This window comes from Microcaecilia unicolor, chromosome 5 (genome assembly GCF_901765095.1).
Source record: "Microcaecilia unicolor chromosome 5, aMicUni1.1, whole genome shotgun sequence".
Taxonomy (NCBI): domain Eukaryota; kingdom Metazoa; phylum Chordata; class Amphibia; order Gymnophiona; family Siphonopidae; genus Microcaecilia; species Microcaecilia unicolor.
Window position 1 is genome coordinate 2,378,118 of NC_044035.1, and position 15,969 is coordinate 2,394,086.

The window sequence follows — 15,969 nt, forward strand, 5'->3', positions numbered from 1 at the left end:
GGCTGTTTTACAGTACTTTGGAGGGCTCTTGGGCTGCTCTTTGCCGATTACGCCTCCGGGTTTGCTTTTAGATAGATATGAAAATTTACTAACCGCGATGCTGTTCTTTTCATAAGGAAAGCGGCAGTTTTGGGTAAACGAATCATATTGGGGGTATGGATAGGTGAAGTAGTACCTTCTTTTTGGGCATGGAGGAATCGTTTGCATACATTATTGTTGTTGGAACAGAGGGTGGCCCGCAGTTCTCCAAAGCGGAAGAAATTGGTTTTGGCAGTATGGGGTGCGTATATTCAATCTCTAAATGACGACCAGTGGAATACATCTGGTCTGGACTTCAAAGATGGTAATTTTTAAACAATATCCATACCTGATTTAAACTGCTAACCTTTGTAGCTACACCCTTATTTTTTTAACCTTTTTCCTCATGTTATCATAGTTGCCCTTTCAAAAGTTCAGTGCATTGAGTAGATTTTCTTAGTGTCTTCACCCCAGTTATTCACTCATATTTGATTGTTATGATCACTGCTTCCCAGCAGACCCAGCACCATTACCACTCGTACCATGTCTTGCATTTGATCGAGAACTAGATGTAAAATAGCTTCCCCTCTGTCAGTCCCTGGTTCAGTTGCTTTATGAAGCAGTTATTTCTTTTGTCTAGGAAAAACTTCTCTAGCATTTTCTGACCTGACGTATCAATAGTGAGGTAATTGAAATCACTTTTGCATAAAAAAGGTCCACAATGAGAGAGAGCTGTATTATAAAACAAGAATATCAGGAAGGCAAGTAAAGGCCAGAATTAGTGTTGAGGGTTTTTCTAAACTCTGATGCTGCACCATACAACTTACTTAAAGTAAACCAAAAACAATGGAGAGAAAAAAAGACCTCTGTGAAAATTGGTCATTATTCAAGGATAGAACCACAATTATGATAAGCAACCTTCTCCTTATCATTGGTCAACAAAAAAACTCCACTTAAAAATTATTTACCACAACGTCTCTCTCTACACAAAGTTGGGAAATCTAAAATATGGGTCTCCAAATGTGCTTCAAAGCCAGTTCACAAACAGTTTTTGAAAACTACAGAACAAACTTAGTCAAAGCATCAGTTGTCTTCCAGAAGGAACCTCAAAGTGTTAGCGCCAGCAGTCTGGTCTCATCCCAGAATAGGCTCCCCCTTCCTCAGAATGTTGCCCATTTCCTAACAAATCTAAATTCCTCCTTCCTACACCATCATGTCATCCACGCATTGAGACTCTGGAGCTCTGCTTGTCTTTTGGGTTCTGCCTACAGGTTGGAGAGCATTTCTGAAAATGCTACCCTGGTGGATCTGGATTTCAACTTTCTACTAAGAGCCTAAATTTGGCTTCCGGAGCCTCTCTCCCACATTTTCTTTTGTCATTGGTACCCACATGTACCAAGACAGCAGACTTCTCCCTAACACTGTCAAAAATCTTATCTAGGTGACGCATGAGGTCTGCCACCTCCACACCGGGCAGACAGGTGTTCAAGCGATCCTCATGTCTTCTAGCCACCAGCTATCTAAGTACCTAATGATCAAATCACCAACTAAAACAGTCATTCTAACACCTTTCTCCTGGGCAGAAGCCTCTGAAGACACATTCTCGGTGTGAAAGGATATTGAATCTGAAGGGCAGGTCCTGGCAGGGTGATGGTTTCCTTTCAGGTGGCCTCCCTCCTCCATAGCAGAACAGGGGCTGCCGAACTGGAGGTGTCCCTGTAGGTATCCTCTGTATACTGAACTAAGCCTCCCTAAGCTATCTGCTAGCAGTCTTTTAATGCACTAGGCTGAAAGTTAAATTTATTTATACAAGTTAATAAATAAGATATGATTCAAACCATTTTAATCAATACACCTACAAATTCTCTTCTATCCCAATCTTTAAGCCACCAAAGCACAGAGCAAAATAATGTTCACATCCAGAGAGATGTCCTCTTCTCTCAGAATTCCCTCAGAAAAATAAAATATAGTGGATTCTTAGCTATGAGGGGTAAAGCATGGGATAAGCCCAGAGAATCCTTAGCTGTGAGAGATGGTCTTGGATAAGCACAGAGGATCCATATCTGAGAGGGGGGGAGGGAATGGTAAAGCTTGGGATAAGCACAGAGGATCCTTAGCTGGGAGAGGGGGTGAGGGGTAAAACCTGGGATAAGCACAGTCAATCCTTAGCTGTGGGGGAGTCAGGGTTAAAGCCTGGGAGAAGTATAGAGGATCCTTAGCTGTGGGGGGAGTGAGGAGTAAAGCCTGGAAGAAACACATAGGATCCTTAGACTTGCAGGATTTGATCCTAGAACCTGAGATTAAGAAAATGCTGGAGTTTTGGCTTCAGAAGTGGGCAGACCAGATGGAATTTGCAGTTTCTGTGTTAACAATGATAAGGTATTGGAAATATAGTATGGCTTGAGCATACTGTCAGGATTAATAGTCTACTTTGTGGTTATTTAATGAAATTGGGTAAAATAAGTTTCTTAAACTAATAGGGCTAATTTTCTAATGCATGTATGTGTTTTTTCCATCTTTAGTGAGAAGTTTGTAACCCTGGAGCGAGTTTCGGAGTGCAACGATGAGTCTTCATGTTTCCTTTACCTGCAATGTGACCCTCAAGGGCAGGAGGAAATACTTAGTCTAACGGTTGTGAGTCAAGCAAGGAACATGGAGGTGTATGTCAAGGATGAGGAATATGTGGGGACAAGCCGTGGAGAGGAAGTTTGCATCACTGCGAGTGACAGGTGAGTCATACAATGTGATTTTGTACTAGGTTTTCAGGAGAGGGCAGGTGACAAGTAGTTGCTCATAATATGCTTCAATCCAGAATTTCTCTTTTTATTTACAGTGGAAATAGCACTGTTGCTTTCTACCTGAAGTTCCTAAAGATGGAGACTCCTACATCAGTCTGTAAAGTGAAGGTATAGTGTCATATTGCTGTGTCATTGCACCTGTTCAGTACCTGCAGTATCCCCAACTATTCCAGTAGTGAGACCCCCCCCCCCCCCCCCGCATGCCTAGCTATGCCAGTTAATCTGCCCTGCAGGTATGTTTGCTGTTCAAGTACTGATACACCCACACCCATACATAGCTTTGCCAGTGAATCACAGTTCTTGCCTACAGCATTCCTCTTCTGTTCAAGTACTGAGACCTGTGCACACAGCTCTTCCAGTGCATCTCACCTTCACCTGCAGCTCCTCCTGTTGCAGTATAGAGCAGTACTAGGCAGATAGTACCAGAAACTGAAGTCCTGTATTATCCATGTCACAGGTGCAGGGTGAGCTGTGATATGGAACCCTTAAGGCATGACAGGCTTCTTATCCCCACTGTCAGTGTGAGAGGTCACAGGCACTGTATGCTTTGTGTTCATCTTCTGTTTCCCTCTAGTCCTGCAGGCGACAGGTTGTCTGCCTTGTGCTTATCCCCTGAAATGTCTGGTCACAGAGGTGAAATGGTTATGCCTCTCTGCCCTCACCTTTCACTATGCTTTGTACCACTGTTCAGCTGGATCTCTCCCAGTGTTCTTGATTGTCAAAAGATAGTGAACGCCTGCAGGGCTGATGTGGAAGAATCTCATTGTTAACTCCCAGTGCAATAGCTGAATCTGCACTGCTTCTGGAAGTGTCTGGATCGCCCCCCCCCCCCCCACCCTCCACAAGATTCCTTGGAGAAAACTACTCAAAAGTTTGCAATGGTGAGGAGGAAGAGCTGGAGTTCTCCCCCTTAGAAGGCAGTGAGTCCAGTGTGTCTTCTCCATATTCCAGTTTACCCCCAGTATCAATGGTTTATTAACTTCACTTTCAGTTCAAGGCCCTTCCGTTTGGCCTGGTGCTGGTGTCTAGAACTTATGCTGAGGTGATGGGTGTGATGTTCTGCCTGTGCTGTGATGATTGGTTAGTCCCAGCAAAAGAAACAACCAGTGGAAGAGATCAGTTTAAGGGGATCCCATCCTGGAAGAGCTGCATAAACCTAGCAAGGCATTTCTGCTTCACAAGGCATTCTGTGAAGTAGACAGTGGAGGAGAGGCCATCAAGGGGATGAGGATACTAAGTCAACTATACCCACTTCCCAAAAAAGACAAGGATGTTTCTTTCAAATGTCAACATTAGATGTCTTGCTCTTGGTTTTGGGAGGAATGTCTGTGGGCTGTATCACAAGTGGAATAGCACCACAGGCCCCTTGGCTGGGTCTTGAAAATGGCCATCTATGCCCATCCCAATCCCTGGAATATCTAAGGATAGGATTTAAAACCTTCTGTGGGCTGGTGTTTGGCTGAGGAAATGGCCGAAAAGATTTGGCGTTTTTGTTGGTTGCTCTTGGTGAATCTGTTCCCATCCAAGTCTTAGGTCTGATAGCGTCAGCAATAGAACTGATCCTTTGACCCAAGGCTCACATGTATCTATTAAGCTTTGTTGTTGGCTCGATGGTCTCTTTCTTCTCATGATTATGCATGATGTTGTCCACACCTGCCAGAGTCCACAGGAATCTGAGTTGGTGGCAGAAGTCACACAGTCTGAGAAGAGGAATGGACTTGCATCCTCCTGCTTTGATCATGGTGATTACAGACTCTAGTCTAGATTTTGCTTATGCCTTTTTAGTTGCAGCTCAAGGCAAGTTACATTAAGGTACACAGTCTGTTGGGCTTGAGGGAGCTCATTGTTGGAGCCAGGTGTAGAGAGCTGCACGGAAACGGGGATGGCAGGATTCCCGCGGGCTCCCCTCCAGGTCTTCAGGGATCCCTCGGAGATGGACCCAGGTCTTGCTGCATGGCGATCAGAGTTTTGTCTTCTCTCCCCCGTCGCAGGGTGCCCTCCTGGCTCATAACTCAAGCCACCCTGGTGGTCTAGTGGATTCTTTGGGGCAGGAAAGATGCCCACTGCCACTGATCCTCTTGCTGTCGCCGCTTTTTTAAAATGGCTGCCGAGACTTCCCGCAGCAGCATTGCGAGTCTGTATGATAATGTTATGGAGGCTTACATCAGCCGGCAAGGAAGCACGAAATCCGGGGGCTCAACAGAGAAACAGGCATGCTTCAGTGGACAGAGAAAAAACTTGTCAGTAGTGCAAATTATGAGGTTGGAAAACAGAAGTATTCATGGTGGGGTGGATTAAGCAGTCTGTCAGTTCTGCTTGTATCTTGTGGGGCCAGTTTCAGTGGGTACATTTGACCCAGGCGTAAGCCACTTTGTAGGCAGAGCACGGCTCAGCTTTTCCAGAAGACATCTGTAAGGCTGCTACTTGGATCTTTCTACATTCCTTTCTGAGGCACTATTGATTGGATCTGTTTTGGTAGGATTTATCCTTTGGTGTTGGAATTCTCTGGTCAGCCTGGATTTCTTCCCTTACCAGTTAATAGTACTTGTATGGACTGCTCTGGTTGGGTGATAGAGAAGGTGATATTTGGGCTTATCTGCTAAATTCCTCTCTTTGAATCCTACCAGACCAGTTCATTTCATACCCAGGAGCACTATAGTTGCAGAGGTTTCTAGTCGGTGTGGTAGGTTGCTGCGCCTAGCTGAAGAAGAAAGAATTGTCTTAGAGGCGTGCCCTTTCCTTCCTTTTTTTATGTACTAATATTGTTTTTTGGTTCTTGAGTTCTTAATATTCATATTAGGTCACTTTCCAAGTTTATTTAAAATTTGATATATCACTCATATAACAATCTGGATGGTTAACAATATTAAAATAGAGTGGAGGAGTGGCCTAGTGGTTAGGGTGGTGGACTTTGGTCCTGGGGAACTGAGGAAGTGAGTTTGATTCCCGGCACAGGCAGCTCCTTGTGACTCTGGGCAAGTCACTTAACCCTCCATTGCTCCATGTAAGCCGCATTGAGCCTGCCATGAGTGGGAAAGTGCGGGGTACAAATGTAACAAAAATAAAATATTAAAACAATCAACAGAAATGAAAAGAACAGCATTTATAATAGAATACAAAAGCGAAAGACAAGAAAAAGAGAAAAAAAGTGTTTGCAGATGCGGGATGGCCAATGCAAACACCCTTCTGGACTTAGCAGAATGGTAATGTATTCCATAAAAAGGAACCATGAAATAATTTAGTTTGCAAGTAAGCAGGTGTGACTAACCAAAACGAGGGGACCTCCAGTTGGTTCTGTGAGGAAGACCTAAGTGTTCTTGTAGGGGTGTACGGGACTAGGAGGCTCAAAAGATAACACAGGATACCTGAATTGAGTACCTTAGAAACCATGGATTAATGAGACAAAGTCAACATGGATTTAGTGAAGGGAAATCTTACCTCACCAATCTACTACATTCTTTGAAGGGGTGAACAAACATGTGGATAAAGGTGAGCCAGTTGATATTCTGTATCTGGATTTCGAAAAGGCGTTTGACAAAGTACCTCATGAAAGACTGCAGAGGAAATTGGAGAGTCACGGGATAGGAGGTAGTGTTCTATTGTGGATTAAAAACTGGTTAAAAGGTAGAAAACAGAGAGTAGGGTTAAATGGTAAGTATTCTTAATGGAGAAGGGTAGTTAGTGGGGTACCCCAGGGGTCTGTGCTGGGACCGCTGCTTTTTAACATATTTATAAATGACCTAGAGATTGGAGTAACTAGTGAAGTAATTAAATTAGCTGATGACACAAAGTTATTCAAAGTCGTTAAATCGCGGGAGGATTGTGAAAAATTACAAGAGGGCCTTAGGAGACTGGGCGTCTGAATGGCAGATAACGTTTAATGTGAGCAAGTGCAAAGTGATGCATGTGGGAAAGAGGAACCCGAATTATAGCTATGTCATGCAAGGTTCCAGATTAGGAGTTACAGACCAAGAAAGGGATCTAGGTGTCGTCATTGATATGTTGAAACCTTCTGCTCAGTGTGCTGCTGCGGCTAAGAAAGCAAACAGAATGTTAGGTATTATTAGGAAAGGAATGGAAAACAAAAATGAGGATGTTATAATGCCTTTGTATCACTCCATTGTGTGACCGCACCTCGACTATTGTATTCAATTCTGGTCGCCACATCTCAAAAAAGATATAGTGGAATTAGAAAAGGTACAGAGAAGGGCGACGAAAATGATAAAGGGGATGGGATGACTTCCCTATGAGGAAAGGCTAAAGTGGCTAGGGCTCTTCAGCTTGGAGAAAAGGCGGCTGAGGGGAGATATCATAGAGGTCTATAAAATAATGAGTGGAATGGAAAGGGTAGATTTGAAGCGTCTGTTTACACTTTCCAAAAATACTAGGGCTAGGGGGCATACGATAAGGTAAACCAGGCCGGTACAGTATTCGCAATACCAATTTCCTCTAAATGTTGAAGAAGCAAAGTGTGATCAATGGTAGCAAAGGCAGAGAAAAGGTCTAAAGAAATAAAAGCTACAGTCTTATCCTGAGTAAAATGTTGATGAAGGAAGGTAGTAATCCCAAGTTGTGCTGTTTTTTGTACTGTGACCCTTTCTAAACCCTGTTTGATTGGGGTGCAGAATGGTTACTAACCAGACTTTGTAAGAATAGAAATAAGTGAGAGGAAACAGGGGTGGGGGGGGGGAGGGAGATATACGAAAAGTATATCTGTGGGAGGATGAGGCAACATGAAACTCTAGGAAAGTTGATTGAGCCAAGGAGACCAAGATAATACTGTGCGGAATGATAGAGAACACCCAACCCTCCTCTCTTCTTATCCAGTCTAGTACTGTGTAGAAAGGTATACCCCAAAGGGTCCGCCTGAGACAGATAAGCTAATTCTGGTTCCTATAGCCAGGTCTCACAGACACAGCGTATCTAAATTAGACTGCTCTATAAGGTCCCTAACTTTGACGTGGGTATACTGGGAGAGATCCCGCTGCACCACCCTTTTATAGTTCAAGAGCACAGTGAAAGTTAAAATCATAATCTGATGGCAGAGAGGCATAACCCACACACCTGAACTGGTTTAACCAGATTCAAGGAAAGGAAATTAGCAGGTAATGAGGCTTGGGTAAATGAGTATCCATGTTTATAGGCTAAGGTATTCTTTTACTGAATGCATTACTTAAAAAAAAAAAAGAAAGAAAGTTTTGTAGTGGAGGGATTTCTTTTTAGCCAAAGCTACAATCCCTTTTCTTTTTTCTTGTCGTATAGTGTGTATCATGCATGTGGATAAAATGGTCTCTATATTAGGCTCTAACCATTAGGGTGGGGCACAGAACTGTCTCTGAACTTTGCAGAGACCTTCTCGCAAGCAGATCTGCTTTGTAATTAATAAAGGGGATTTATAATTAGCTGTGGAAGTTTTTCACCTATTTTTGTACACCATTTTGATGTTTTATTGAACCTTTAGCAGATAATCAAGAAATTAACCTAAACCCACACTGTGTCCCTACTTGTTGCTGTGGTGAACTCCATTAAAGAATAAAACCAATGTCTGATCTGCTTATCCCTGGAAAGCTGATGTAGTGTTTGCTATTTCTCTTTTCGTGATAGCTGCTGTCACTTGGGGGAAAAGAGAGAATTTTTCTAAGTGAGATAAAAGTGCAGCTGACTGTCAGCACTGTGCAGCATCCAAAGAGCTTTCCTCCACTGGGAGCCAGGATTGACTTGGAACAGGTGCAAACTATGATGGACTGCATGGGATGCAAATTATCTCCTGGCGCTCAGCAGCTCCTGAGCATGGTCCAGCACCAGCAGCAGGTAAGTCATATGCTCCTGATTCTAGTCTGAGAGAGGAGAATATCAGTAACATATACATAGTAACATAGTAGATGACGGCAGAAAAAGACCTGCACGGTCCATCCAGTCTGCCCAACAAGATAAACTCATTTTACATGGTATAACGTTGGATAGTGATACGATTGCTTCAGTTTCCAACTAATGCTTATCCAGTGCAGGTCAGGGACAGAATCTGGGTCACTGCATTCAGACCCAACAGCATGCCACGCTCCTCCTGGTTGAGTGCATTTGACTGTGTGAGTGTGGATTCTTTCTCTATAATATCACCAAAATTCGCCCTTTCCTTTCTGAGCACACTACCAGACCCCTCATCCACACTCTTATCACCTCTTGCTTAGACTATTGCAACTTGCTTCTCACAGGTCTCCCACTTAGCCATCTCTCTCCTCGTCAATCTGTTCAAAATTCTGCTGCACGACTAATATTCCGCCAGTGTCGTTATAGTAAACATAGTAGATGACGGCAGAAAAGACCTGCACGGTCCATGCAGTCTGCCCAACAAGATAACTCATATGTGCCACATTTTGTGTATACCTTACCTTGATTTGTGCCTGTCTTTTTCAGGGCACAGACCGTATAAGTCTGCCCAGCACTATCCCATATTAGCTCATGTTATGCTCATATTAGCCCTCTCCTCAAGTCACTTCACTGGCTTCCTATCCGTTTCCGCATACAGTTCAAACTCCTCTTATTGACCTATAAGTGCATTCACTCTGCAGCTCCTCAGTACCTCTCCACTCTCATCTCTCCCTACATTCCTCCCCTGGGTAAATCTCTCTTATCTGCACCCTTCTCCTCCACTGCTAACTCCGTTCCTTTTATCTTGCTGCACCATATGCCTGGAATAGACTTCCTGAGCCGGTACGTCAAGCTCCATCTCTGGCCGTCTTCAAATCTAAGCTGAAAGCCCACCTTTTTGATGCTGCTTTTAACTCCTAACCCTTATTCACTTTTTTCAGAACCCTTATTTTATCATCCTCACTTTAATATTCCCTTATCTCTTGTTTGTCTGTCCTAATTAGATTGTAAGCTCTGTGGAGCAGGGACTGTCTCTTCATGTTCAAGTGTACAGCGCTGCGTACGTCTAGTAGCGCTATAGAAATAAGTAGTAGGATTCTGCTCCCTTGAACTTAGTGTTTTATCAGGAATGAGGTGTTAATGAAATCTCTGCTTTTCCTCTGTGTGTGTCCAGTCTGCTTGATACACTGTCTTGATGCTGTGGTTCCTGAGAGTGTTTCAGGTAGTGAATCCCTGAAATATACACGGTTTATCTTTTTACTCTGATGTGTATAGAGTGACAGAGCTCTTATTCTTTTTTCCAGCAAAATCCCTTTCCTTTTGGGTTCCAGCTGCAGGGACTAGGGTGTGCATGGAGAGGGGAGCATCCCACGCAAAGATCAAACTTCATGACTGACTGTGTCCAACTCCTGCAGCAGCCTGTAGCTCCTGTGGCTGTCCCCGCAGGCTCTGACAGCAGCACTGATCTCCCTGGAAAGGGAGGGTCTCGGACTCCTCATACTCTGGAAAAGCAATCCAGTGAGACAGACCTTCCTTTACTGCAGAGTCTCTGTGGCCAAGTTAATCGTATGCATATAGAAGAGGGAAACACTCAACATAATCCTGAAACTGGGAAGAGTGAGGAGCACACGATAAATGCTGGGTGAGTGTCCTTACTGCCCTCTTCTGGGTTTGGAAATAGGTTTAATCTGAATGCACATCTCAGCCGATTTCTTGTGTGGGGAGAGACTTTAGTGACCCTCAAGAATATTCACAAACTCTGTAGGTGATGGGGATTTCAGTTCCTTGACTTGTTTGATTATTGTGAAACCTATAGTGTTTAGGTGAGTTCCTGAAATGCTTGGGATCAGGGGCGTAGCCAGACACCCAATTTTGGGTGGGCCTGGGTCCAAGGTGGGTGGGCAGAAGAACTCCGCCTTGTCCCACAAGTGATTTGGTCTCTCCCTCTCTCACCTGCATGCCATATTGTCTCTCAAACATCCCCCCCCCCCCTCCCCTGCATACCTTTTAAATATCAGATTTTCACTGGCAGTGAGCAGCAACTAATATACACTGCTCATGCTGGCCCCACAGCCTTCCCTCTGATGCAACTTCCTGTTTCCGCATAGGCAGGAATACATCAGAGGAAAGGCTGTGGGGCCAGCATGAGCATGTAGTATGTATCAGTCGTTGCTCACTGCAGATGAAGGTCTGTTCCATATCATCATGCTGATCAATCCATAGACTGGTTGTGTCCATCTACCAGCAGGTGGAGATAGAGAGCAATCCTTTTGCCTCCCTATATGTGGTCATGTGCTGCCGGAAACTCCCCAGTATGTTCTCTATCTCAGCAGGTGGTGGTCACACACAGCAGCAGCTCTGGCTAGGCCTCCAAGCCTAATTCTTAGGTTTTGTTGAGTGCCTGGGGTTGAGGGCTCTTCTTGAGCAAGTGCAAACCTGGTGGCGCCAGGTCCCTCCTTTTCTCCCCCCTCCCTGCCAAACCACATCATAGGTGTGCTGCTACTGGGTGGGCCTGAGCCCAAAGCCCAAGCCCACCCTTGGCTACGCCACTGCTTGAGATAACCTGAGATGTGGAATTTCCTTTGAGTAATAGCCAGAAATCATAGGAAATCTGTTTCTTTGGTCCAGTTGTTACTGGCAAGTCAGGAAAGTTGCAAAACTACAAGCTTCATTTGAGAATTGGTCTTCAGTGTGGAGGGCAGAGCTTTAAAAAATATTTTCTGCATAGTTGAAATTTTTTTTTTTTTTAAACCACTTTGCTCTGCTCCCACGATTGGCGTTATATTAAGCTATAGCCATAAACCATAACATGAAGAATTCAACATTAGATTCTGAGTCTGGATATGATTTTAGAGGAGTATTTAATTTTAAACTAAGCTATTTTTTTTTAGAGATTGCGAGAGCGTGACCAAGAGGAATTTGATTAACTGTATCCTAAGAATTTAATGTCTTGAAAATGATAGTTTTGAATACCAAACAAAAGCCAGCATTTTGGGCTCTTTTCTTGCCTGATGGGAGCATCCTGAACTATTGAGTGCACAGAACGGGGCTGGTGGTGAGATGAGCCAGGACAGTACAGTGGGTTTTCCCCTGGCATCTGCATGAAAGGATTTGTACTGTAAATACATAGTTGATGAATTTGTTAAAAAGAATGACTGGAGTTTTTGAAATATTATGGATATTAATTGGCAAATGTTTTCTTGGAGGTTTTTGTACCTGTGATTATTCTGTGGGAACAGGCTATTTTTATAAACCTGGGTGTTCTGAGGCTTTTCTCCTATAGTTAAGTTGCTTTTTTGTTGAGAAGTTCATATACACCAAAGTAATAAAGAAAACTTCACACTACCCTTTTTTTTTGTTTTTTTTGTTTTGAGTATTTGAAAACAGAACCTGGCGAAATAATAGTGGCGATCATCTAGTTCTCCGAGGACAAGCAGGCTTGCTTATACTCATAAGTGGGTAGACGCCATCCTGCGTCGCTCGGCTTGGCAAAAATGCCAATGAAAAATCCAGAGCTTTTTGGAGCATGAGCCGCGCTCCAGCATGCATGTGCAAGTGCCTTTCTACCTGCCATGTGAACGCGCCGGCTTGGTTTCGTTTTTTTCGTATGAGAAACTGCTTGTTTTCTGTTTTCTCCTCACACGCCCGGTTAGAATGATTTTTGAGTGCTTTTCGGCAGTTTCTTACCTGCTTTGCTTTTTTTTTTTTTTTATGTTTTGTTTGCCTCTTTAAAAAAAAAAAAACAACCCAAAAAACAATAAAACCCTTTATCTTCTTAGTTTTACCCCGCATCTAAGTTTCCTTTCTTTTTCGACATGGGCTATTTTCAGGTCTGCCCTCCACTATCCTCGCCTCCCAACCTCCAACCTCTCTTCCCCCACCTGCTCCGCCACCCAATTTCGGCTAAGCTTCTGAGGATCCATTCCTGCTGCACAGGATTCCTTTATGAACATCCCACGCATGTTTGAATTCTGTTACCGTTTTCATCTCCACCACCTCCCGCGGGAGGGCATTCCAAGCATCCACCACCCTCTCCGTGAACAAATACTTCCTGACATCTTTTTTGAGTCTGCCCCCCTTCAATCTCATTTCATGTCCTCTCGTTCTACCGCCTTCCCATCTCCGGAAAAGATTTTTTTGCGGATTAATACCTTTCAAGTATTTGAACGTTTGTATCATATCACCCCTGTTCCTCCTTTCCTCCAGGGTATACATGTTCAGGTCAGCAAGTCTCTGCTCATACGTCTTGGAACGGAAGTGTTGTACTTGGTGCAACTGAACCATTTCAGGAAAGGACACCCATTCTCGGTGTCTTCAGTGCCTTGGGCCTAACCATAGCCCTGCCAACTGTGTCTTCATATAAAGAAAATGGTCCAGGTTTCCTGGGAGGCTCAACACGAGAGAATGTTTGGAGCCCAGTCCGGTTCTCTAGCATCGAGGTCGGAGGCATCAGTGTTGACATTGACTGTTGTACCGGTATCAGGAGTCACAGTAGGGATGGCTGCTTCGAGACACTGGGAGTAGTGAGGCGTTGAGTGGGTCTCCACCTGTCTGGAGGCCTTCTGCTGTTCAGGCCACCAGGACCGTCCATTGTGGGACCCGACCCTGAGGCAATGGGAGGATTCAACGTTGTCCTCTTTGGCACCGAAGAGCATGGCTGATGTGCATCAGGCGAAGGCCAAGAAGCACCATCACCGATCTCCTTTGACACTTGGTGCTGGGAGCTCCGGGGTGTCGAGGGATTTGGCACCAGCGTTGACGCCGGGAGGATCGCTCCCACTCCATCTAGGAGGTGCCAATGCATGAGTCTCCAAGCAGCCGAGATCCTGCTCCCACACTGTCCCCGGCGATTCTGCAGTCTGCGCCCCAGCCATCCCCACAGTCTTTCCTGACAGCGGCCCTCAATGAGCGCATCCGGGCCTTGCACCCTGAGCTTTTGGATGGCCTTATGCAGCAATGTTCGTCGGTGTCGGGGGTGCTTGCGCCTGCCTACCTCCCACTGTGTGGCCCCACCTGGCCCTCGGCCCGTGGTGCCGGCGCCACTTGCGGCCCCGGTGTGGACTGCCACCCAGGCCAGAACCCCTTTGACGTCGGTGGAAGACGTTTCGCTGGAATCGAGACGGGAGCCGGTTTCTCGACATCACTCTTGAGGACATGGCTCCTCGGCATCGAGGTGGGCCCAGTCTCGGACATCCCTTAGAGAGGTTCTAACACCGAAGAGGATCCCAGGTACTTCTCCGATGAATCCTGTGTGATTCCTTTTGAGCCCTCCCCTCCACCTGAGAGCCTCTTTCACATCTTTTGTATGGGAAATGACTGAGGACATACCATTCCCTGTAGAAGTGGAGGATGAGACCAGGGCCAAGATGCTTGAGGTCCTTCACAACACCTCCTTCCTAAGGAGGCAATGATGGCTCCTGTCCACGAGGTACTCAATGAAGTCCTCGTACTGAATTGGGTGTCCCCTCAAAAATTGACACCGAGTATTGGATCCACAGGGAATGTGGCTTTGTGAGGTCTCATTTACCTCCTGACTCCATGGTGGTGGACTTGCTCTCAAGAGAGCCACGAGTAGTAGGGACTTTGCCTCGGCTTCCCCAGGCAGAGAAGCTAGGACCCTAGACTGTTTTGGGAGAAACATATCTGGCCTCTATGCTCATCACCTGTATCCAGTCATACTAGCTTTTCACAAGCGTGTACTTGTGGAACTTGGTGCGACAGCTGTCAGATTTGGTCGATGCACTCCCTCCGGAGCAGGCCGAGCCATTTCAACAGTTGGTCAAACAGCAAAAGGCGTGTCGCAAGTTCTTGGCCAGGGGCACTTATGACACTTTTGACGTGGCATCTAGGATCTCTGCCTTAGTTATAGCAATGCGCAGACTCTAATGGCTGTGTGTTTCTGACCTGGAACATGCTGTTCAGCAGAGGTCGGTGGACGCCCCTTACTGAGGGATAACCTTTTTGGGGAGAAGGTTGAGGAGGACGCTGACCAAATCAAGAAGCATACCGATACTATATCTTCTCTCTCCCGCCGGGCGTCTTCTGCAACTACCTCCTCATCCAGGAGGTATTTTGGCAAGTTGCGGAGTGCTCCCTATTACTACTCTAGGTGTAGGTACACTCCTGTGGCTCGCCAGCCTGCTCAGGCTGAGCTCTAGCGCGCTAGTTCTCATCAAAAGGCACCTGCCACTCCCCAGCAAAAGCAGGGGACAAGCTTTTGACTGGCTGTAGCAGAGTATAGCTGCAGTCAAAGTGTCCGTCGCGGACAACTTCCCAGTTGGGGGCAGGTTAAAGTTTTTTCACCAAAGGTGACCTCTCAACCTCCGACCGGTGGGTTCTTCAAATATTCCGACTTGGATACACCCTCAGTTTGCTTTCCAAACCTCTAAATTGTTCACCGAGAGCCCATTCTTTCAGCTCTTGGAACAAGCAGGTACTTGCAGAGGAACTCTCCGCCCTTCTTGAGGCTCCTGCGTTCGAACCCGTTTCACAAGGGAAAGAAGGGTGGGGATTCTATTCCAGGTACTTGTGCAGAAAAAAGACAGGGGGGATGCGTCCCATCCTAGACCTAAGGCCCTAAATAAATTCCTAGTCCGCAAAAGATGGTTTTCCTAGGCACCCTTCTTCCCATGATTCAGGAAAACGATTGGCTATGCTGTCTGGACGTGAAGGATACATATACACACATCTCGATACTTCCAGCCCACTAGAAGGATCTTCAGTTTCGACTGGGAACACATCACTTTCAGTACCGCGTGTTGCCTTTTGGCCTCACATCAGCAAACGGGATCTTCACCAAGTGTCTAGTGGTAGTCGCAGCGTCGCTACGCAGACAGGGAGTTCGTGTTCCCTTATCTCAGTGATTGGCTGGTGAAGAGCACCTCGGAGGATGGTGCTCGGGAATCCATGTGGATGACTATTCGGGTGCTGGATCTACTCGGGTTTGTTATAAACGACCTCGAATCCCACCTCCATCCTGTTCAACAAGTGGAGTTCATAGGAGCCCTGCTCGACATGAAGACTGTTTGAGCCTACTTCTCAGAGATATGTGTGGACAATCTTGTCTCCCTAGCGTCCAAGGTTCGGACATCGCAGCAGGTCACAGCTCGGCAGATGTTGAGATTGTTGGGCCACATGGCTTCCACAGTGTACGTTATACCCAAGGCATGCCTGCACATGAGATCTGCTCAATGGACCCTAACTTCTCAGTGGTACCAAGTCACAGGGAATCTAGGGGATGTCATTCAAGTGTCCCCAGAGCTTGTATGTTCTCTTCAGTAGTGGA

At 45.6% G+C, this 15,969-nt stretch overlaps 1 protein-coding gene across 3 annotated transcripts in view; it reads left to right on the forward strand.

Annotated features, from left to right (window-relative positions):
- The window catches only part of C5H10orf88 (chromosome 5 C10orf88 homolog), a 32,676-nt gene that overhangs the window by 11,605 nt on the left and 5,102 nt on the right, over positions 1 to 15,969 (forward strand). For 2 of the 3 annotated variants that reach the window (XR_003942077.1, XM_030202572.1), the window contains exons 2-5: positions 2,541 to 2,747; positions 2,852 to 2,924; positions 8,421 to 8,627; positions 9,989 to 10,326. Coding sequence is in view for 2 of the 3 variants with exons in the window: in XM_030202572.1 (XP_030058432.1) it covers positions 2,541 to 2,747; positions 2,852 to 2,924; positions 8,421 to 8,627; positions 9,989 to 10,326 (825 nt within the window). In the remaining variant the exon portion in view is untranslated. The remainder of the gene's footprint in view (positions 1 to 2,540; positions 2,748 to 2,851; positions 2,925 to 8,420; positions 8,628 to 9,988; positions 10,327 to 15,969) is intronic. The other variant, XM_030202573.1, reaches the window with a different exon arrangement.